The sequence below is a fragment of the Brachionichthys hirsutus genome, chromosome 5, assembly GCF_040956055.1.
Source record: "Brachionichthys hirsutus isolate HB-005 chromosome 5, CSIRO-AGI_Bhir_v1, whole genome shotgun sequence".
Classification (NCBI taxonomy): domain Eukaryota; kingdom Metazoa; phylum Chordata; class Actinopteri; order Lophiiformes; family Brachionichthyidae; genus Brachionichthys; species Brachionichthys hirsutus.
The window spans coordinates 11414468-11438598 of NC_090901.1; the positions used below are offsets into that span (position 1 = coordinate 11414468).

The 24131-nt window shown below is 47.7% G+C and overlaps 1 protein-coding gene across 1 annotated transcript; it reads left to right on the forward strand.

The window, feature by feature from the left end:
- The first annotated feature begins 982 nt into the window (after nucleotides 1–982).
- Nucleotides 983–20684, forward strand: ppm1h (protein phosphatase, Mg2+/Mn2+ dependent, 1H). The gene is made up of 10 exons (XM_068739309.1): nucleotides 983–1203; nucleotides 5805–5970; nucleotides 7488–7844; nucleotides 13215–13327; nucleotides 13776–13860; nucleotides 14075–14193; nucleotides 17275–17338; nucleotides 18128–18235; nucleotides 19417–19568; nucleotides 19754–20684. The coding sequence occupies exons 1-10, from the start codon at nucleotides 983–985 to the stop codon at nucleotides 19899–19901; spliced, it is 1533 nt and encodes a 510-aa protein (XP_068595410.1). The 3' UTR covers nucleotides 19902–20684.
- The last annotated feature ends 3447 nt before the right edge of the window (nucleotides 20685–24131 follow it).

Below are 24131 nucleotides of genomic sequence, written 5' to 3' on the forward strand. Positions count from 1 at the left end.
AATGAGGGAGGTAGGAGAGTCAAAAACACCTCTGTCCGTGGTGCTGAACCTGGGCAACAGGCCAAACAGAGGGAGAGAGAGCTCAAGACTACAGGAAAGAGAGGGATTACTGACATATATTTATAACATGAATAATCAGATAGAGAGGGAGGAGCTCAGTGTGTCATAGGAGGTTAGGCCACCAGTGCCGGCCTATGACAGCATATTGATTATTGTATTGATTAACTATCAGCTTTGTTAAAAAAGGGAAGTATTTAGTCTGCTCTAGAGATGGTGTCTGTCTCACAAACCGAAACGGGGAGCCGATTCCACAATAAAGGAGCTCGATAACATTTGAATATTACACTTTTATTTTTTTATGTGCATGATGTCAAATGTTCGTATTTCTGATTTGTTGAGTGGAGCTCACTGTTGCTGAGGGGATTTCCCTCTGTGATTAATAAAGTATTCTGATTCTGATTAAACTCATATTAAAAAAGATCAAAAAGACGTGGTGATGCTGGCAAAAGTAAAAAAATAAAAAATAAAAGAGAGAGATCCGGACTTCATCCGGATCCAGATCCAAAACAAACTGTCCAAAAACCCTGTTGACGGCTTTCCGGATGCTTCGTAAACAAAAACAAACAAACAAACATGGAGGGTCACGTGACCAGCGCACGTCTCTCATGTAAACAGCTGCCAGGACTGCGTCAATCCTCAGATGACGTCACGCGGCGCCGCACCACGGAGGAGCGCGTCTCTCCGGGATTACTGACGTTAAGATGCCGCACCGAGACGCCAGCGGGACCCGGTTTGTCACGTGATCTTCGAGCTGCCCGTGCCCGAGCGTGAGCCTCATATTTCCGCGTTCACCGACGGAGGGAGAGAGAGGGAGCCGAATGAGTCTTCGCGGCCGCCGTGGTTCTGTTTCTCTGCGTCTCCGTGCGTCGTGGGGGGGATACTCACGCAGTCGCGTCGCCCGGACCCACGCTGCAGCGGGACCATGCTGACGCGGGTGAAATCTGCCGTGGCCAGCTTTATGGCCGGCGGCTCCGGTAACGACCATCCCGGCGGCTCGGACCTGCCGCTCAAGTTCCCGTACGGCAGGCCGGAGTTCCTGGGACTGTCGCCGGACGAGGTCGAGTGCGCGGCGGATCACGCAGCGCGGCCGATCCTCACCCTGAAGGAGACCGAGCAGCTGCCCTGGTCCTCCGGCTACGCAGAGTGAGTCAACCCGAGCGCGGCCGTCTTCTCTCGCAGAGCATCCTTTTTGGGATTCCCGAATCCCGATCAGGCGTAAACACCGGAGGACAGGGTTCACACGGGTATGAAAAATAGAGACGTGTCTCAGGCAGAATGGCCTCGTGGGGGAAATATACCAGAAAGTATCCCATAATAAGATCAATGGGAGCTTTCAGAGAGAGGAGCTCAGACTCGCACCCCTGAAACTGCGAGAGGAGGTCATGTGATGCTTGTGCTCCTTTGTTTTGTCAGCCGAAAACTCATCGATGGATGTTTTGGGTTTGGCTGGTTCTGATGGATTCTGGGTCACTTTCAGCTTTATGAGACTTTCTAAATGGTTAAAGTCAAAACGTCTTTATTCCACGGTCCCCTGCAGCAGCAACAAAACCAGCCCTCCCAACGCCTCTGTAGTTTTTATCCTTATCCAGATCCCTTATCCAGATCCCCAAAGTGATTAAAAATATAACATCATCTTTATTCATAGAGAACTTTTCAGAACCGACCTACCGGTATAGTTAAAATGAAAGCGTTTGGGGCCTGATCCGGATCCGGATTGTAATCTGAGACGATTCAAAACAATCTTGAGACTCCTGATAAACAAGACAAATGAGGTCAGATCTGAATAAGATGACATCATCACGGTGATGTCACCAGTATGGGCAGTGATGCATTTGAAGACCTCACGTGTCCATTACTTGTTCCAGGAGCCTGAACGCCGGATGTGACTCTTCAGGTTGTGGCGTTGGCGCTCCCCATTACCATGTTTAGCATCACATGGGGCGGGGCTTCATCAATAGTTCCACGTAGGAGTCTAATTGTTTTCTGCTAGTGTGAAGCAGGTAAAACCTGACTCTGTCGTTCACACAGAGCACACGTCATTCTCTTGGTTTGGAATATTTGCTCAGTTGATATTTGCTTTATTGGACTTCCACACGCTTGATAGCAGCAGCAGGCAGACCTGAGATCAGCTGCTGTGTTTAGTAACGTGTTTTGGGTGCCCCTGCGTCCCAGCTGTTAGCGTCAGGAGCTCATCTGTAAAAAAAAAAAAAAACCCAAAAGTACAGAGACAGAATTCATGAAAGCGTGGAAAGAGGGAAGCATTTTGCAAAGAGACCCTCGATTTGCATGTTTGAGAAAGCGGAGTGCCGCACCTGTCCTCGGGCTGAAGCTCGTTAGACGTCCTGCCTGCATCTGATGCAGCACATCCTCATAAGTCCCTGACCTTTGACCCAACCGGCTGGTTTGGGCCAGCGTTGATGAAACTTTGCTGACAAAGAAAGAGAGAGAGCAATGGCTAACTATGCCTAGTGTTGGGCAGGAACCGGAGAAATGTACTTGTTTAAAGTTAGAATGGATTGACTGGGGCATAGGTAGCGCAGTGGGGGGTGGCCTACATAGAGAGCTTATTTCAGTACCAGAAGATATGTATGTTTTCTTTACTGGGTCACCCCCCCCCCCCCCCCCCCCACTTCATGCTGATCTGGCATGAATAATTTTTAATCTGGAGACTAAAAGGAAAGCTTGATCATGTGCTGCTGGGACTCCACCGCCTCCTTCAAAGTGGGTGGAAGAATTACAGTTGACCCATTTTGTTGTTGTTGTTTTTCTGCATCTCATTATTCATTATTTATCTTAATTATTGCTGGTTTATGGCTGAAATACACAACATTCCTTCTCGCTGTCAGCTCCTCTCGTCTTTATTCTAGGATTCAGTCCTGATTGTTTTGAGTCTTGAGTCCGGTTTATCCAAACCTGACTGATAATCTGCTGACTTGTTGTTGTTGTTATATAATGTATATTATATTCTAATCTATATGCTATATTCTTTATAGTATATGATATACTGTAAATGCTATACCAAATATGGTAATACCTTGGCATACAAGTCTAAAAACACTCAAATCAATGCTGATAATTAAGGGATAAAACGTTTTTACTTGCAAAATAGTTACACACACACACACAATGATATAATAAATAATATACAGTATTACTGTAATATAAAATGTAGGTTTATTATGAGATTGACTGTTCTCAGTAGTGAAGTTAAGCATCTCAGGATCTGGAGTGAAGGTGAATGGTAGAAGTGGACAGGTGAGATGAAGTGGCGGTTTGGTGCGGCTTTATTGGACTGTCAGGATGAAGGGGGAAGAGCCAGAAGGCAAAACTCTCATTTTACAGCTGAAACGACGGTCCAACCATGCATGCATGGAGATGAGTGCTTGTTTATAATAAAATCAAACCAGAAGGAGATTCTCCTCTGGATGGGTGGGCTCACTTCAACTGGATCAAACAGACCCAGTTGAAGTGGATCCTCCTGAGTGCCTCCTTGTGGAGGTTTTCCTTAAGGGGGGGGCTCTGGGTTGACCTTAGACCCACTGGAGGGGAGGAGACGTTCATGTCCTCTGGTCTGAGAAGACTTTTGATCCAACCCTGAATAAGCGGGAGGAACCTAAATAAAAATAAAAGTCAGGGTCACACTCTGGTCTGGAGAGGAGGCACGTGAGAAGCACTCTTACATTCTAAAGGCCCCACAGAGCTCAATCACATGATCACATGATGCGTTGTTTATGCTCCATCAAAGAGACACGTGTTGTGGAGCGCTCTTCACAACCAGCCGTTCTGAACTATGTTCTGCCGCTGGATGATTCACGTGATGACAGAATCGCGTCGTGTGATTGTTGGCGGGATTGTCTGAAGTTTAGCTGAGACTTTACAGCAGTCACAGGACGCAGCGACAAATATAAGACGGATTATCCGAGGAGAACTAATGAATGCAGCTAGAAAGCATCTACAATCAGTATAAAGCATGTATTTGGGTCACGAGTCAGATGCTGCATAGACAAACATTTACCTTAACGAACTTTAAAGATTGAGTGAAATACAAAGGTGCCGGATGAATTTGGTCCATTGGTGGACGACAGGCTGGCTGTAAGGTCATGGTAGAAGGGTGTGGCCGGCCAACATAGGCTGGTGGTGTGTAAGAAGACTCTAGTGGTGAAGAAGATGAAGAGGACTAAGGCAGATCAGAGGATCTGTACAGGCTGGCCAGACAGAGAGACAGAGATGGGAAGGATGTTCAGCATGTTGGCGTGATTAAGGATAGACATGGGAAGGTGTTGACAGAGGGCGGTAGTGTGCTGGGAAAGTGGAAGAAGTATTTGGAGGAATTAATGAATGAGGGAAATGAGAAAGAACAAAGTTTAGAAGAGGGACCTGTTGTGTACCAGGAAGTGACAAAGATTAGCGAGGGAGAAGTTAGAAAGGCAATGAAGAGGATGAAGAATGGGAAGGCAGTTGGACCGGCCAACATACCTCTGGGAGGGAGAGTGAAGGTTGGACGTTTCGGAGACAAGGTCAGAGAGACCAGACTTTGATGGTTTGGACATGTCCAGAGGAGAGACGGGGACTATATCGGTAGAAGGATGCTGAGGATGGACCTGCCAGGGAACAGGGCGAGAGGACGACCCAGGAGAAGATACATGGACGTAGTGAGGGAGGACATGAGGGTGGCTGGTGTTGGGGAGGACGATGCAAAGGACGGGCTGAAGTGGAGAACGTTGATTTGCTGTGGCGTCCCCTCAGGGGACAAGCCTAAAGTACAGTAGAAGTAGATGCTGCTAAACTGAAAACCTGTCATATGTGCTGATGTAGAAATGTCCTTTGCAGTCAGGCAGCAGAGCAAAGAAAGGACATGACTTCTGTTAATTAAGGTCGCGCCATCGAAGGAGGGGAAATAACCGAACATAACAGGCCGTCTCTCAGACTCCATGCTGGAGCCTCGGGGTGAGGACGACTCTTGTGTCCGAGATGGACAGAACCCACTTCCTGCAGCGGTTCGTCTCGTGGATGCGTAATGGTGCGTGAAGCTTGTGGCCTCCATTCGTCTTCTGAAGCCGGAGTGAAGAGTTACTGGAATGTGCCATGGGTTTAGATCAGACATGGGCAAACCCAGGCCCGGGGGCCATATGCGGCCCGTTGGTCTTTTTAATCCGGCCCGCCAACTTGTCCAAATTATATCATTAAATATAATTGTATTATAATTAAACCTCATTCATTTGACCTTTTCTCTGTAATGCTACCTGTAAAAGGCCAAATCCTTTAATGCAATAGCTTTCATGTGTCATTTATATTAGCTCACACAAATACTCCATCCATCTGTTCTTGGTCAGGCCCCTCTGTCAAATTTTAGAACCTATTGTGGCCCGCGAGTCAAAAAGTTTGCCCACCCCTGGTTTAGATAATAAACACTCTAATGTGACAGTATTCCGCTCCTGATAACGATAGCAGGGTGTCCTCTATACCTGTCGAACCATGTTAGGACAGCGGTGAGTCACTGTGTCTCCAGACAGATCAGATTTAATGGCTGCAGAAGGAGCATCTCCTGCATTTGGCCTAAATTAAATTAGTCTGGAATGTTGTTCCAATACGAATCATGAACATATGAGCAGGAAAGAAGCGCCTGGAATCTGATATTTTCAGGATAATTCTGACGGTCATATGAAAATATGCTTTCGCAAAGAGGACAGATTAGATAAACCCTGTCTTCTTTCATCTGCTGTGTTCCGTTTCTCTCTGTCCAGGGTGATCAATGCAGGAAAGAGCACCTTAAATGAGGACCAGGCCTGCTGTGAGGTGCTGGTGGTCAAAAGAAGACCTGCGGGAGGTGCCACGCCAAGCCGGACCTCCGAGGCCCGCAGGAGGTCGTCTCTGCCTAATGGAGAGGGCTTGGGTCTCATGGACAGTTCGGTCAGTTAAACTACTGGTTCTGTTTAGGAATCATCTCCGTTCACACCTTATCCAAGTTTTACAACTGCAGGAAATGATGAGTAAAAACGTCAGCGCAAAACACTAACCGTCGTTTAATAACCACAATCTGACAGGATGGATAAAAGATGTCTGTTTATTAAAGCAGACAAAATGTCATCATTTAGATTTACGTACCTCCACCAAGACCCGGACGTCCCACACATCTGTTTATCTTGTCTCACCCAAGCCTCACTCCTCCACAATATTTGGCAGTTCTGTCTAATTTCCATGATTAGAAGAGAAATTCTGATTTCTTGCAACATTAAAAAGGAAAATATCCCTTTAGGTTAAATGTACATGGTGCCAGGGTTCTTGAGTCATCCTGCTAACATGCAAACACACACAGGTGAAAAGAAAAACCTCTGCAAGTCAAAACACGCTCTAATAATCTCTAATCTACATAACCCAAACCCTATCCTACGTAACCTGAACCCGACACCTATCCTATAATTCCAACCCTACACCTATCCTACATAACCCTAATCCTACGCCTATCCTACATAACCCGAACCCAATACCTGCTTGGCTGTGATAGCTAGACAAACACTCGAGAGTCCTGCATTTGCGGACGAATCCTAGTGCCATTCCAGTTTACCGGAGAATCCGGGAAACAATGCGGCTTGTCCTCCTTGAATGTCCCTGAGGGCTACTGGTAGAATCAACTCATTCTGTCCATCAGCATTTTATCAGGGCGTACAGCACAGTTCCCTGAACACGTCACATCAGCCTTTAACGGCAAAGCGCCCTGAAGGCATCATGTGGCCCTTGATGTTTTTTAGTATTGGACATCTAAGTAATCCTGCTGCGGAAGTTTTCACCCAGAGCCAAAGCCAAAGTCAGGCCAGGATCTCGTGACCTAGTTGCTGCAGGGTCTCCTCCTTCTCCTCCTCCTCCCCCTCCTCCTCCTCCTCACAGGCTCTCTCTGGTGTTCTTTGCTTTATGACTTGCTAACAATGTTAGGAAACAAATTTAGCGCCCGAAGAAGAGCACCGTCGGTGAAAGAGCTTTTCTTCAGTAAACTCATAATGATACCGACGTGATCCAGATTCTACGGTCACATGATGAGGGTCAGACATGAGAGAGGGGGGGGGTAAAGTGGAAGCTGATGCCCTGGTGGAGGTTTGTTCTCTGTTCTCTGGTTGCTGAATTAAATTAGCGTCTCACAGACTTTGAACATGACCATCGGTTCCAAGTAGATCAGAAGCTGCTGCTCCTTTTGAAGGTGGAAACCTCGGAGGTGTCTGACGATTGAAGCAAATCACAACAGACTCTAATCTTTTAATCTATGATGTGGGCGGTGGCCGTTTGTTTACCTGCAGATTGAACTGATGTCATCACTGCTCTGTTAGCCGCAGTGTCCCCAGAATGCTTTGAATATAAATTCAGCATGAAATAAAATCTAAAACAAAAACATTCTTTGAGTTAAAAACAGATTCATGGACTCTTTTTCTATCCAGGAGGGATCTGAAGACCTCACCTTGCACTACTGGGCGTTGTTTGACGGCCACGCCGGCTCCGGGGCGGCCGTGATGGCTTCGCGCCTCCTCCATCACCGCATCGCCCTGCACCTTCAGGAGGTGATGGAGATCCTCTGCACCCCGAACCTGCCGCCTCCCACGTGCCTGGGGGAGGAGCCCCTGAACCACCACCTCACCCCAACATCCCAACGCGCCCTCTCCAGGGCCATCTCGCTCCGCGGCGCTGCAGGGGCCCCGGGTTCGCCCGGCTCTCCGCCCACGCGTTTCATCATGGAGAAGAAGGTGTCACACGAGAGCTTGGTGACCGGTGCCATCGAGAACGCTTTCAAAGACATGGTAAGAGGCCCGTTTGGCACACGCATCTGAAAGATGTCGACCCAGGAAGCAATTATGAGTTATTATGATGTGATAAAAAGTGTTCCTCAGGTAATTAATTTTTTTTCTTCTGCACTAATGAATGTCAGATGTATCTAAAGCCGGGGTGTCAAACTAATTTTTTCCAAGGGCCACATTAGCATTTTGTTTGCCCTCCAAAGGCCAAATATAAACCGTAACACTGTAAAAAATGTAACTAAATGTAAAGTCATTTAATGTAAAATAAATGTAACTACTCCTTAACATGCTGTTAAATAACTATTATTAACTTAATTTTTATTTAACTATTTCAATGCCACAGTAATTAGAATAAAATATTCCATTTTGATATCACTTTTTTAAAAGGTTGTAACTTAAAAATTGTTAGAGATAAAGCCATACTGTAAATGAGAAAAATCACAAGTATGAACCAAAGTTTATGATGGGAATAGATTAACACATCTAATAATGTGGAAAAGTTCCATTCAAATGCAATCATCATGCAGAAACAAAGATAATCGATACAAAATCAAAGCAAAACCAAAAAACCACCACCTTGTCTTGTCATGGACATGCACAAACCAAAAAACCAACCGAAGTGGGCAAGATAAAGAACATTCCCCGAGTCAATGGCGTGGAAAAGACATCACTTTCAGGATCAGCACTGGACAGCTCCATACATAGCCTATGGAGCTGTCCAGTGCTGACCCTGAGCACCATATGTAGCCGGCTAATAATAGAGCTGTCCAGTGCTGAAGTTCGCCTTCAGGATCAGCACTTGACAGCTCCATAGGTAGCCGACTACCTATGGAGCTGTCAAGTGCTGAGCCTGAGCACCATATGTAGCCGGGATCAACATGTCAGCACATGCTGGAAAAAACAAAAAAGTTCAAATAACTTTCAATAGTCACCTCCAGCAGATTATTCATTTCCTGACTGCAGCATGTTGCAGGCAATTTTTATTGCCATGTTGCTGAATTTTTCCGTTTGATCAGTTCACTACTTAAGTTACAAACATTGCATAGTAAATTGTATAGTTGTAAAAATATATGGATATATTATTGCTGTTATTATAACATAAATTCTTTCAATTGATCAGGTTAAGAAAACCACACTATGCCATCGATCAATAATCAAACTGAGTATCCCCCTTTTGCTACCATTTCTGAGAGCTGTTTGAGACAGAAAAGAGAGACGCTGTCCTGCAGCATCTGTTTGCTTTTTTGACCAAAGACTGTCACAGATATTTCATATAAGAGCCTGGGAACTGTGTTAACTTGTGGAAAAAGGGTATAATATGTAATCTTTAAATATAAGCTTAGCCTAAACCTGCTGTCTTTGTGTGCCTTCACCTTTTACAGATAATCGATTCGGACTGCGTCTGACTAGAGCCGGTCCATCATACATTTACGTCCACGTTAAATAACTTAAATCAGAGTACATGTTCCGACTGTTCCCTGAAACGTGAAGCAAGCCGTCTCAGAGCTGAACACACACACACACACCATCTGTCTGAGCTGTCCGCTGATGTTGACTTGACTCTTGCAGGAGCCAAGTTTTAAAGACCAGAGTCAATCAAAGCAGGTTCAGGCTAGCCTGACAGGTTGCAGGAGGAAGAGGTCAAAGGTCGCTGGACTCAGCTTCAGCAGTTTTCTTATGTCCGGCCTGTGGAAGAGGAATGAACTCGTCCAGTTGGTTACTGGAAAGGTTTAAATCACTCTAGTGATGTGATTTCCTGCAAATGTTATATTTATTATATTAAGAATGACTTTTAGTCATTTATTAGTCCTGCACCAGGAGAGTCTCGATCATGTTGGTCTCATTATTCTGGTAGCTATTCTAGAAAAACAAAATTTCACTGATGGTCCCTCAGATCCAGATCAGGAACATTAGAAGATAAATTAGTCATTGGATCCAGATCAGACCCTGATGTGTGCTTGATCTGAGGGTGCTGCCACCCTGTCTCTTTGGTCCACTTATTGTAGATGAACTAAAATATTTGATCACAGCAGGGATTAAATTCCATCATAGATCGATATCAACGAAAAATACAGTAGCCTAACTAGTATTTCCGTCTCTTCACCACTAGATGGAAGTGTGCATCTATTCTCACCATCCACATGGGCAGGAACATAGGAGGGTGTGTGTGTGTGCGTGCGTGCGTGCGTGCGTGCATGTGTGTGAGAGATCAACACTTGCATAAGGATTATTTTATGATGTAATTTTTTTTCTTTTTTTGGTCCCTGATTTAGATTTTTAGTAAATACAAGACAGTTTAATTAATTACAATAATGCTTTTTTTAATGGGTAGAAATCAACTTCTTGTTTTGGATTTTTTTTATTTTTATTATTCTCTTTTCTCCGTTAGGTCAATTTTACACACTCTTCCTCTTTCACTGGTCGTCTTCTCTTGTTAGAAACATCTATGCCTCTCACACCCTCACCCTGTTTGCCCTCTCTCCCCTCATGTGACTCTGAAGCTTTTTACCCCCCTCCCTGTATTAAAGGCCAAGCACTCCATAATCCACCATGTGGATCTTTGTATTTAAAGTAATGCAATTATTATTGACCTAAAACCTCCCGTCTCATTTCATAACGCTCATTCCTAAAGGAGACGGGACTTATCGGAAGAGTCCCGGGACTATTATCGTCCTGAACCTCAGAGTTCTGTGTCTTATCCGCCTTTCATGTCTCCTGACACGAGTCGCCGGATTCCCTTGGCGGAGGCCGGCGCGAGGAGAGGCTGCTGAGGCCTGCATGGTAATCACTCAGGAAACGACGTGGAGCTCAGAGACAAAGGCTGAATAAGGAGGGATGACATCAGCGGCCTCGTCTCTCCCTCCTCGGTGTGCCTGTTGTGTGCTTGTGTTCAGGCGTTCACTTTGTGCTCTCCATCAGTTGCTGCCGCCTCGTCGCCAGAATGAAGACTCCCGTTGGATTTGTTTTGTTGTTGTAATGGGACACAAATCAGATTTATTTATTATTTATCTTAGCCTATTGACTCATTTGCTTCCATCGTAATAATTCATCTAATTGATGAGCTAATGGGATTCTCTCAGGGATGTGTGTGAACTCACAAATCAGATCTGAACCACTTTTATATGTGGTCCTGGATCAGATCCCACCCCGACTTTACTTTGACCCCCCCCCCCAGCAGGATATTGATGTTTGCACCCTCTCATGGGGGGGTAGGGTGTTTGGGGCTGAGGACCATTTGGATCAAACGACTCCAATCAATCCTTTACCGTAACGCTGACCCTGTCCTTGAAGACGTTGCGGCGTGATCGGCGCATGTTGTGCGTAACTGATTGTGTGCGCCGGTGGCGTGTCATTGATGCTCCGTAGTAAATGCTGGGGGGTTGGAGGGAATCTGCCCAGAGGTCCTTCCTGCCCTCATCAACAGCTGATACGCTGCTGATTACGTTAATTAGTTCAGATGATTGATTCAGTTAATTACCCCTCTTGCCGGTTTTCTGGCGTTCAGCCTCTTCTCCCCCCCCCCCCCCCTCATCTTCAGGCTGCCGTTGATTCTGCAAACTCACCATCAGATAAGGATTGTTCCCGGGTTGGCAGATTAAAATCTCCTTCACCGTGCTGGATAATTACTACAATCATTTCTGTCATAATGGGGCTCTCATGATGTGAAAACTGGCAGTTCCTTCATTTGTCACTCGTTCTGCCTTTTATTGAAACAGCGTAGAGTTTCATTCAGTGAAAGGATTTAAATAGAGTTCACGTTCTGTCACGTGGATGTTTATGCAGACGTGTTCGTCATTGAAGGCTGCGCCTGCAGCAGGAGGTGTGAATCTGTGGACTCATTATTCATTCAGGGTGAAGGAAGTGTTGGTGCACACACACACACACACATGTAACCCTCGTGCCCTCGTGGAGTGCACGCATCTCCAGACACGTGTTCAGTGATGGAGGTCGTCAGCGGCGTTCCAGAAGGCGATGACTTGGCTTAGCGGGTTTGGGTTGGTTGCAGCCCTCATGGGAAAACGAGTTGGCTGCAAATGTTGTTCATCCCTCTCAATCTGTCGACAGACATAGAGAGGGGGGTCAGAGGGGTCGGATAACGTCCCACTTCTGCTAAAAGCCCCTGGCTGTAGCCATTAGCCCATTAGCCACCGACATGCCGCCACGAGGGTCATAAACGGGCTTCAACCAAGTGTGAGCTGCTTCACATTTATCTTAGCCTATTGATTCATTTGCTTCCATCTTAATAATTCATCTAATTAATGAGCTAATGGGATGATGTTTCTTTTTTTCCAACTAACTACTCTTTGTGTTTAATTAGCATTGAATTAGCCCGGACTAATTAAGCGAGGTAATAACCAGCGGGCCCTCCGAACCCTTTTGGTGTCCGTTTTCATTTTGCTGCTTATTGACTGCTGTTGCTTTTGATAAATGAATTAAATACAGTAGTACCTCAGCTTACGAATGTCCCTACATCCGAAAGTTTCAGGTTACGAAGTATCTGAATGGGAAAATATTGCCTCTCGTTACGGAGGCGTTTCAGGCTACGAAGTCAAAAATAGCTGCTCGTAGCTGCTCTGCCATTGGCTATCGCCTAAAATCTGCCTGGCAACCCGTTGCGTATGCGTGTATCCCAGCACGCTATTCGTGTCCCCCTCGTGTCACCCGAAAAAAGTGTTGACAAGTCGGGCTATTGCTCATTATGATGACGTCTGCCTCGCACATTTCCGACGGATTGTCAAAAGCCGGCAAAAGCAGACGTCATCGGATCAGTTTTTCAAGAAACGCGAGGCAGAAAACACCGCAAAGGACCAGTAAACAAAGAGGACAAAAAGTAACAGCTAACAGGTAGATTAATATTTAAAAAAAATATCATAATGTAGCGTCCGTCGGACGCTGGAATAAGCACACGACGGGTAACTCTCTGTGTGTGTGGGTGCCGCGAGGAGGAGGAGGAGAACGGGAGAGCTGCGGGAGCTACGCAGCTCTCCCGTTCTTCTCCTCCTCCTCGCGGCACCCACACACACACCCCGCCCCTCCTCCCTGGATGCCTTTGCGGACTCTCTGCAGCGTAGGAATAATGAACACTCCTAAAACATGAACCGTTACAATACTTTTGCGGGGCTTGGAACGGATTAGTGCATTTACATTCAAAATGCGTCTCTACTTACGAAGTTTTCACGTTACGAAGCTACTCCCAGAACGGATTAAATTCGTAAGTAGAAGTACCACTGTATACTGCTCTAATTAACGACAGCCTCATGTTATCGTCTTTATGTTGTGCTGTTAGCTGATGCATGGAAGGGAAGGCCTAATGAAGGCCCAGATGATGCAACCCGGATGACCTTGGATTAGTAATCTTGTGTGTGTGTTCAGGATGTGCAGATAGAAAAGGAGAAGGCGGTCTACAACATCTCAGGGGGCTGCACGGCCCTGGTGGTCGTCTATTTGCTCGGGAATCTCTATGTTGGGAACGCCGGGGACAGCAGGTGAGACAGACACACTTGTCTTCTTTGGTTTCGATTTGGAAGGTCGTGAGGGCGTTTGGCGGTGACGCGCTCAGTCACCCGAGAACGAACCCTTTGGAGCAGATTCTCTCTTTCAAACTTTTTTTCTTTGTTGGGTTTTGTACGAACTTTGACCTTTTTAGAACAGTTGTTGTGTTTAACCTTGCCGGAGCTCTAGCGGCACCTCTCGTTCACCTCGGCGCCGAGCTGCTGTAAATCAATAATGCAACAGAAGTCATTATTTTTGCCCTTCATCTGGTGTGACTCCGAGGTTAGCACGAGCGCTAACAACCTTGGAATAAGACGCGAACGCTGAGCTGCTGCTCCCGTGCTTTACTTTTTACAGACGGCATGCGAACGCAGCGTTTAATGTTTTATGTGCGCCGACAGACGCTCAGTAAACAGTTTCTTCTTTGCTCCTCTTCCTCAGAGCCATCATCATCCGCGCCGGTGAAGTCATCCCCGTGTCGGCAGAGTTCACTCCGGAGTCGGAGAGACAGCGACTGCAGTTCCTGGTAGGGAGGAACTTTGCTCAGCTCCTCTGCGCCTCCTCTGCGAGAACAGCTGTCAGACATTAGGTTGACCCCCCCGCCGGGACTCCAGTTGTGCGAGTGCCGGCTCTCGTGCGCTGCCTGCTCTGCTTTGCAGCCTAAATAGACGCTGGGTTTGTTTTTCCATTCCCTGGGCTCACCAAGCTTCTTTCTTCTTCTGCTCTCTTTCATATCCAAGGCCTACATGCAGCCCCACTTATTGGGGAACGAGTTCACACATCTGGAATTCCCGAGGAGAGTCCAGAGGAAGGAGGTCGGGAAGAGGATGCTGTACCGTGACTTCACTATGGCGGGATGGTGAGTCGGATGATTTATTGATCTGTGGATTTATTTATCAGGAGTGATTCCTCTGTCTGTCGTCGTCGTCCCCCCCCCCCCCCCCCGTTCTGCATGTTCCTTAGGCATGACAGACATTTTCTGTTGAATTATTTAGACATACTTTTTTTACATCCTTATAGTAGAATTCATTCACGAGCCCTACGAGACAAAAGTAGCGTGGAAATTAATCTGTTGCTTGGCCTTTTACAATTCCACGTTGTTTAAACAAACCAGCCGGTGGGTATTTTTAATCCTCTTTGTTGGTGATAAACTAGTCGTTCCCTTACGGCTTCTTTTCATGTTAATATTTAAATTCTGAACATTCGTCCATGCGATTCAAAAAGTCGACATAAGACGGGCGATCTAAGAAAAACACAGAGCTTCCTAAAAAACTTTGCTTTAAGCTGCAGAACAGAACACAAACCTCCACCAAGGCCTCATTTTCCCCATTATGTCCGTCCGTCTGTCCGTCCATCCATCCGTCCGTCCGTCCATCCATTCAGCCGCTTTTCCAGACTCTTTAAAATGAAATAACGGAATGCCCGTCCGGTTAGACGAGGATCCTGCGCTCTCTGGGAAAAGGAACGACAAACTCCAACGCCTTCATCACAAACAGATCTGAGACATCTGCCTCCCCGATGAAGACGTCAGCAAAGAGCACCTGAGTTTCCCTGTGATGTTAGCAGGAAAGTCTCTCTGCAAACTGCGACCATTAGCTTCAGTGAGCGTCTTCCTCATCATGCTGGCGTACTTCGGTTCAGCAGATGTAGGTCAGTCTTCCTCATCGAGCCCGGAGCTCCACCTCCCGCCGGCCTGCTTCCTGCCACGGCAGCTCAGACGTCCTGTGATGTATTTTTAATCAGGTTCTACACTAACCCAGTTCTGCTGCTTCCACCCAGACTGGGTCTGGGTCTTAAATGACCGGCCTGCCAGCTGGTTGCTCCGAGGCGTGTAGCTGTGACCTAGCGTGTTATTTTACGTACGTTGCAGAGGTGCAGCTCTCTCTACATACAGTGCATTCACAGCGGGCCCACATGCTGAGTGCGAGTGGGTGAGAGCTGCCATCGCTTCCCCTCAAAGGCGCCAGTGATCAAGGCTGCGTTCTGATGAAGGCATGCCAGTCCCCCCCCCCCCCCCACCTCCCGCTTTCTATACCTTCGTAAAAAAAACCCAGTGGAAAACAGAGACGCTCAGGCTGGGAGGAGGGTGATGAATGACTCTCCTTTGCACCCCCTCCTTGGGAGGCGGCTGTCCTCCCCATCCTACTGAAAATGAATGAGGAAAGGAGGGAGACGAGCACGCACCTTCATCACTGTCATATTTTCATTCCCCATTCTCCTCCTCCTCTAACTTGCTTTTTCCACTTTTGGACACTTTGGGAAAGTGTGTCCAAACTTTTGCTGGATCCGGATCCAGGTGCAGATCCAGGACAGGGTTTGTAGGGTTAGCGTGACCTTAAGGGACAACATTCCATAAAGTCACGATGGTTAGCGAGTGAATGCTAGCTAACATTATAGGGAACATTCTTGCTTTGCCCAAAGGAATCGCATTATCAGCCAATCAGAACGTGAGTCATCACCTGTAAACACAGGTGTCTAAACTGACCTGGTGTCAGCACCCTGGATGGCTGTGTCATCGATGACATCACTCCTCTCCTCTGCGGCCCGCCTCTCCGCCTTTGGAAGTGGAAGCACTCAACGTTGTCCCGGAGCAGGATTAATGGGTATCGCCTCCTTTCTGTCACACACTCCTTATCTGGAGTCTGACAGGATGGACTCGCTGTAAACGGGCGTCTCAGGAGGCGACTGCGACGGCGCCGCTTCTTCAAGGTGAAATGCTGAAGTAAAAGCGACGAGCTGAATTAATGAACGCTCTGAGTGGGACCAGCAGGAACGATAAACCCATCCATCCCTGCTAATCGGCTTCACAGCAGCTGAAACAGGCCGGGGTCACATGACCTATGCAAATAGCCCTTTCATAATTCCCATCGAGTGTATAAATGTTGTTTGACCCACAAAGGACTGGTTCTGCTGGTGGCAGCTGGTCGGATGAGATGTTTCTGGGTAAAAAAATAAAGTAAGAGTATCGTTACTGCAGTTTCTGGTGCTGGAGGGGTGAAAAGTGCATCTTAAAGGAACAGTTCACCCAGAACCGAACAGCTCTGTCTGAAGCACATGGAAAGATTTCTGCAGTGTTTCTGAGTGTTGCAGCCTTGAGACCGAAACCCATGTAAAATGCACCGGGGAACCATGACGATTCAAAAAGGTGCCATTTACACACCTCTTAAGCTGAAACCTGAGCTAAAAGCATTAGCCTGCATCTTAGATGAGGCCGATGCACAAATCTGCACAGCTTGGTAGCAACAGATCCGCTTGTTGCTGCCAAATCAGCAGAACTGTCAGTCATGTGGATGCAACCTTCAGGTGGCTCCGACCGGCACGGATTCTCATCCCACCTTCAGCACAATCAGGAAAAATAATAGACCAAAACATAATTTGATCCAGATCACAGCCTGAAAACTGTTTTCTCGTCGTTCTGCTGCTGGAGGTGCGTTTTGGAACGCCTCCCACTCTTCCTCACCTCTGAGGGCAGCGTTTGGATTTCGTCCTCCTTTAGACTCATGAATAGCTACGGGATTCTAGTCTCTTTCTGTTCCTGGTGCTGCAGTCTGAAGATGGTAAATTATTCATTAGCTTGGGGGGCGGTTTAAGCGCCGCTCTGGGAGCCGGGGAATGAAAACGGGATGCTGTTGCATCCGTCAGCGGCTTTACATCCGGGCTTCGTCGTACATACATGCAGTCGTGCACGCTCACGACACACACCTGCAGCAGGAAATCAAGAAATCAATCACTTTTACAGGATAAAGTTAGAAAGTGTTGCATGCAAAGGCTTTGTGTCGTCTGTTTCTTCCCGGCTTCTTCCTCCTAGACCACTCTTCCTCTGTGTAACCTCGGCAGCAGGGGCCCACGGGGATGTGGAGGCAGCCTGTCTGCAGGGCGAGTGTTGGCTGCCTGCTACAAAACCAAAAACCCACTAAAGTGTCCTCTCTTTGCTGCACAGGGCTTACAAAACCCTCGAGGACGACGACCTGAAGTTCCCTGTGATCTACGGCGAAGGGAAGAAGGTAAGACGCAATCCGCCGGCCACTCGCTGACTCCCACGGTCTGTAATCGCCTATAATCAAAGTTCACCGGGGCGCCATTAGTCAGCCCCCCCCCCCCCCCCCCCTCTACAAATCCTGTCGCTGTGTTGAGGGGGCAGCTAGTGGGAAACATCCCTGGCCTCTTTCCACAGTGACTCACTTTCTGCATCAAACTAAGGCACAAAGAGGATCTCAGCTTTATTGGACTCTGTTCTTACCGTCCTCGGAAAGGAAGTGGCCGGAGGTGACGATGGAAGTGTGGGAGAACAGAGAGGAAATAAGTCATGTATGTTAATGGTAGTGGAACGCTGACGGAGGAAAGATCCAAAGCTCATGGAAGGTGAAATTTGCCTTTTTTGCCTCAGCCGGGCTCTGCTGGGGCCGATGGCGGCTTTGAAAATGTCAGACAGGAAGGAGATCTATGCTTTACAGACGCCTACCTACATACAGCCGCGTCTTACCGAAAGATCCCAGCGTCCACGGTTAATCCGAGAATCCAATGAGCAACCGTTTTTAGAAGCTTTAGCGGCAAACGATGGGAGTCGAAGTGAGTTCTGCCTCACTTGGATCGCCGGCGGCCCACAAACCTGTTAGATGATTGTTTGTTTGTGTTTTCCCAAACTATCCTCCTCCATCCAGATAAAGATCAGTGTGTGTCAAAGCTACAGAAACTGAAAGCAGAACTTTAATAAACCCACAATAGCCTTTCCCTGTTTTAGTAACGATGGTAATCCATTTCCTGCCGTTGGTCTGACGTCTGATCTTTTGCAGGCTCGCATGCTGGCGACCATCGGCGTCACCAGAGGCCTCGGGGATCACAACCTCAAAGTGCACGACTCCAACATTTACATTAAGCCCTTCATGTCCTGCTGCCCAGAGGTAGGCCACACCCCCCCGTGGCAACAAGCCGACTCTAACGGACGGTTTACACGCCTCTGAGATCAGCACGGCTTTCTGCGTCTTTCCTCTGATGGCTGTCGTGGAAACGCATTTCTAGAGAGCCAGAGACGTGTCAGACTGGAGTTGAAATTCTGTGAAAGGAAAGGAATTACTATCTAAAGGAATAAAGCGTGTGTTGGAGGCAGGGGGGGCGGGGCCTGCAGTCAGAATGACTGACTGGCTGCTAAAATAAAAGCCTTCATCAGACGATGTTCGTCATCAGCCTCTTCAAGGTGAGTATTGTTGAAATCACAGCTTTCAAACCATTTCAGGGAACGGCTTTCAAAGCATCTGGCATTGCCACGTGTGAATGATGACGGCCCAATCGCGTCCCTCAGATGCTTCTGGGGTCGCTGTGCTCCTTTGGCCTCAGACTGTGCAGTGAATTAGCCGCCCGCTGCTGCCGGGGTCCAGGGCCACCGGCTGTTCTTCACCTACTCCTTCGTAATGCGCTTCTTCTTCAGGCATCGTTATTCAGTTGCCACAGTAACGCATCTCTTCCCTTCGGTGGCATGCAGAAATGGAAATACAGGAGGAAGCTCCGCAAAAATAGGAATGTAAAAGGCGATTTCAGAGAAAAAGATCAGATGATCGCGCTTCGGTATCGAACGAAATAACCGCAGATGAAAAGCAGCGACTGGGACATCTGTGGTTGGATGACAGAATGTCACATGATGAAAACTTCCCATCATCATCATCCTCAGATGCACTTAAAGACGCGTTACATCAGCAGTGGCCAGAATTTTAGTCTGAAGCACTGAAAACACGCCAGAATGCGTTCGCTACTGAGGTTAGCATGCTCAAGTAGCACTTTCGTCTTTCTGTGCGTCCCGGTTAGTCTGAAACAGAAGCAGAGAGAATGTCTGGCACAGACCACGCCCTCCTCCTGGCGAAACAAACCAACGCTGAACCCGGAAGTTTAAAGGTTCCTGGAGGTTCTCGATAAAACAAAAAACAGTCCCGAAGAAGAAAGAGATCAAGACAGAGACAAACACAGTTCAATCAAAGTCTCTCTTCTAAATGCACAGACTGCTTTTGTCAAAATTCTAATGCTAAGTGACTCCATATTTTGTGCTAACGCTAAGTGCCTTGGAATAGTGGCGTGTTCCCTTCACCCCCAGGTCAGCGTCTACCCTCTGTCGCAGTCCGACCACGGAGCCGACGACGTTCTGGTGCTGGGAACCGACGGTCTGTGGGACGTCCTCTCCAACCAGGAAGTGGCTGAAGCAGTCACCTGTTTCCTGGCAAACTGCAACCCTGATGACCCCCGCAGGCATGTGCACCCCCCCCCCCCCCCCCTCGTTATTCTGATGATGTGAGGGGAAAGCCCTTAAAACTATTGCCAGTGTGCTTTAAAGCTCGTCAGCGTGGGATCAGAAGTTCCCTGCGGTATTTTCGGATTTATTTTGTGGCTCAGATAATGAACGGATGACATCATCGTTACATCGTCTTCATCAGGTACGCCATGGCAGCTCAGGACCTGGTGATGAGAGCTCGCGGGTCCCCGAAGGATCGAGGGTGGAGGATATCGGACGACAGATTGGGCTCAGGAGATGACATCTCTGTCTACGTCATCCCCCTCATGCGAGGCAACGAGCAGAAGTAGCCAACCACCACGGAAGAAGACTCCCCGTCTGCACTTCTGTGCTCTTCTTGAAGCGTTTTATCTCCCGTACCGAAGGATTCAGGTGCTTCATCTCGATGAGGAAGATCTCTTTTTTCTTCTGGATTCTGTTTCGAGTGTTTAAACTCTTCCACAGTCGTTGTTAAGGACAGAAACCAAGGACACAACGCGAACGTCTTCAAAAGCCTGAACGGAATCCAGCTGCTTCGGGTCCAGCCTCCCGGACTGCGGGGCTGGCGATCCAGCAGCTGGTACCGGTACCTTCATGAGTCGGTTTGGAGGTGACGCTGCTGCGTTCTTAAGTCGTGGACCTGAGAATGACTGAATTTGGAGTTTCGGCTGATCCCGTGTCCTCGTAGCTCAAACAGACTGTTGTCTCCAATCTGTCCCCCCCGATCCAGCAGCTCGTTCCTTCGCTGGTGAAATGTTGCATCTGAGCTGAAGAGAAAAGAGAAACTTGATCCAAAATGTAAACAATGTTTTTACTGAGACATGTTTTTACTGTTTGGGAAACCTAGAAGACAATGTGGGGAATAATAATAGTATAGTTTACGCGCTTAACTTTCTGCTTTCTGATTTTTTCATATTTTTGTTCTGACTCAATCGGTTGTGTTTTTATTAATCAAAGATTAAAGTAATGAGAATGAAAATAAGCACTGGTGTAGATATATTATGATTCTGACGTGAAGGGAACTAAAGGAAAAACAAAAAAAATATCCTGAAACGTAAAATCTGTCAGGTTAGAATGCATCAGTTGATTTACTGTATAGATTTATTAAAAAGAAAATAAATTTGTGATTTCAGGAAGCTTCAATTACAAAATGTATGTCATTTCCTGTTCCCTGCAGCAATCTGGAAGAAGGATATCAGTTCACAGAACAGCGTGACAGGAGGCGTGATTAAACACTGAAACACACACACACACACACACACACACACACACACAGTAGTGACGACACGTCCACCCACGGAGCAGCGAGGGAGTGGGTTTGGAACAAAGAGGGATTTTTTAGGTGTAACTGCTGTCATAGTTGAACGATAAGAGTCCAGAGATGGAAACAGAATCACAGGATGCAGTTTTCCTGACCTGGTAATGAAGAATTCCACGTTCCGGAGTGAATGGGTGGATTTATTCCATTTGGGATTCGAATCAATATTCAACATTCTATTTCTAAATAGTTAACAAATACACAACCGATTTTTACCTCAGGAGGTTCAAAAGGGGTTCAAACTCATCCTGTGACCGTAAAAACGTGAAACCCAATCTGGTAGCAGAAGCAGGGTCTCCACTAGGTCAGTGGGAATCACCTTCTGGAGCCTCGCAGCCTCTTGAACAGCTACTGATCATCGTCATCATTCTTCGTGTATTTTAATAAGTATTTAGAATAGGTTCCTGCGTGTAATTCGAAGGTACTGATTTTATTCATCCATTACTTTGAGACATTAATTAAATTGTTTTAATTTGCTATTTATTGCATCATTCATAATTAATTGCTTCTATTTATTTATTGACGACATGAACGCGTCATTCTCACGCTGTCATGAATCCAATCACGCACACGACATTCCGATGGGAGTCCCGCAGTCCTCGGTCCTCCTCGGAAGCCGGAGGACCATCTGGTGTCGTCCTCCAGCCGGGCCAGAACGAAGCCGGCGCACCGCCTACCCTCCACGCGATCCAGATTGGATGACGGCAGTGATGACAGTCATTCCCGTGGGAGGTCGCAGCACTCCCCACCCCCCCACTGGTGGACGGACCTGAGGTGAAGCGAGGCCGTGGAGCTCCCATGAACAGGAGGAAAGGCGCCACCTTCTACTCACGCACCCCCCCCCCCTCCCCCAAATCAACACCAAAAGGATATTCAGGATAACACGAGACACGAAAAGATCAAAACAGTCACATTTTTATTTAAAATTTGAATCATCAACGACAATAATTACCTCCCCAAAGATCAATGCATTGCCTCGCCTGGACTGTTCAGGTAAATATTGATCAGTCAAATACAAACTGCTCAATTGGGAAAAGGTGAAGTTTTCATACAAAAACTGGAAAAAGGTTTTAAATCAGATGCAATTTTTGATTGGAGAATTATCTGCTTCCTTATTGATCGTATCTGGGATGGGGGGCTGCTTCAAAGGGCGCGGCTGTGATTCTCATCTCGGGGGGGGGGGGGGATGATTTACCTGCAGCCTCGCTCAAACGAGAGTTCTGACACGAGGCGGATGAGGAGGAGCCGGGCTGCTCCACCGATCCACGGGCTGATGAAGGACGTCTGGTTTCCACACGGAGGCCGAAGGGCTCCTCCTCGGGGACGGGGCGTCTCCTCAACGGTCGCTCACCCCGCCGCCTCTTCACGACGAGTGGCAGAACTTCTGGTCTCACATCAGCACAGATGCTGGTGGGCAGAACCGGGCCGAAGATAAACGTTACACTGACACACTGCGGAGCGTGAGGTCATGAATATTTCACGAGAGTCGACTCAGAAGGTCAAACGCAGGATACTCAGCCATCATCCGGGCTGGAGGAGGAGGAGGAGGAGGGGCGGGGTTTCATCGCTCCTGCAGCCAATCAAAGCCTGAAGATGCTGCTGGGCATCTGTGGGTTAACTGACAACACATGACCCACATCTGTCCTCAGTGAGGACCAGCGTAGATGATGCGTTTAAGTGCTGCGGGAGATTCGAGCTCAACGATCAACAAAAGGCACCGCAGGAGTCACTCCGCAGCAGAGACAACATCGACTCCCTCGTGGGCTGAAATTATGAATGATTAAAAAAAAAGAGAGAAAAAAACACTTGCGTGAATTCTGCCCAATGAGCTCGCACGCGCGGCATCCTGCAGAGAAAGCATGCACGTAAGAAATCAAACTGCTGGTTGCAGAGTGCGTTTCATCCGCAGCCCCGCAGGCGACCCGGCAGCGACCCGGCAGCCGCGTTACCTGTTCACACAGCGGCGGCTTGTCCCTCGCAGGACGCGGACGCGTTACGCACCAGCACTAGCAAGGCAGTAGCTTGCGCAGTCACCTCCATAGCGGGCAGTGTCTCAACCCAACCAACAGCACAAACTACTACCTCAGCCAGTGCGTGGTCAAACACGCGCCAGACGCCACGGGGAAACACGGACGACTGGAGGCATCCGGGATCCCACTGGAGCCGGCGGGACGCGGCGCGTCTTCTCCCGGCGCCGCGCCGCGCCTGTGCGTGTGCAGGCTCGAAATAACCGGGGAAACCCCGCCCAAGCAGACCAGCTCCCTCTGCTCTGCTCCTCCTCCTCCTCTTCCTCGCTGCTACTCACACAGCGGTCCTCACATGACCCGCTGGATCTAAGTCTGGCCCGTGGACCGCGAGAGGACGCCAGAAGACGCGCCAGCAGGTCCGGCCAATGATGAGAATAACGTCGAGGCTTTTTATTCTGATGAAGAGACACTTGTTTTATTAAACATTCAATTATGTGAAGCCTCGTTGTGCTTTGCATTAATAATAAAGCACCGATTCCATCTTTGTGTGTATTTATACATCATTCTACCGCACACTGATTAAACGCGTTGTCTTATTTCCCTTCATGTAAAATTCTGTTCTGAACCTTTAAATAATGTTAAAATGAAGGGAGACGCTGCGGGAGACCTTCTTCATGTTTATAATATTCACAGTTGAAAACTTCACTGGATTAATTCAAGACAAAAAATGATTGTGTTCTCTTTTTGTTTTTGTTTTAAGCAACTCATGAATGTATTTTAAAGGCAACCCACCTGTGATGTGACAGGTGACCCCTGGTCCCAGCAGCATGAAGCTGTGATGATGCCTTCATGAGAAACTGGGGAAAATCAGAACTCTACCTTGGATAGATTTATTTGAACTCGGGTCGGGTTGGACTTTTGGTTGGATGTCATACCTGTGACGTCCCCTGTGGGGACATGGTGAACTTCCCTGTCCTCTGCCAAAGATACTACGAATACTACTGTACTTTCTTCTTGTCCCGTGAGGGGACACCAGAGCAAATCAACTTTCTCCACTTCACCCTGTCCTTTGCATAGTCCTCCCCGACACCAGCCACTCTCATGTCCTCCCATACGTCCATGTATCTTCTCCTGGGTTGACCTCTAGCCCTGTTCCCTGGCAGCTCCATCCTCAGCATCTTTCTACCGATATAGTCCCTGTCTCTCCTCTGGACATGTCCAAACCATCAAAGTCTGGTCTCTCTGACCTTGTCTCC

Bases quoted from the DNA above. Each gene is read 5' to 3' on its own strand.
- ppm1h (XM_068739309.1), top strand. From the start codon at position 983: ATGCTGACGCGGGTGAAATCTGCCGTGGCCAGCTTTATGGCCGGCGGC. The intron at 13,861-14,074 runs GTAGGGAGGAAC...TTCATATCCAAG, and splicing joins GACAGCGACTGCAGTTCCTG to GCCTACATGCAGCCCCACTT. The intron at 18,236-19,416 runs GTAGGCCACACC...CTTCACCCCCAG, and splicing joins TCATGTCCTGCTGCCCAGAG to GTCAGCGTCTACCCTCTGTC.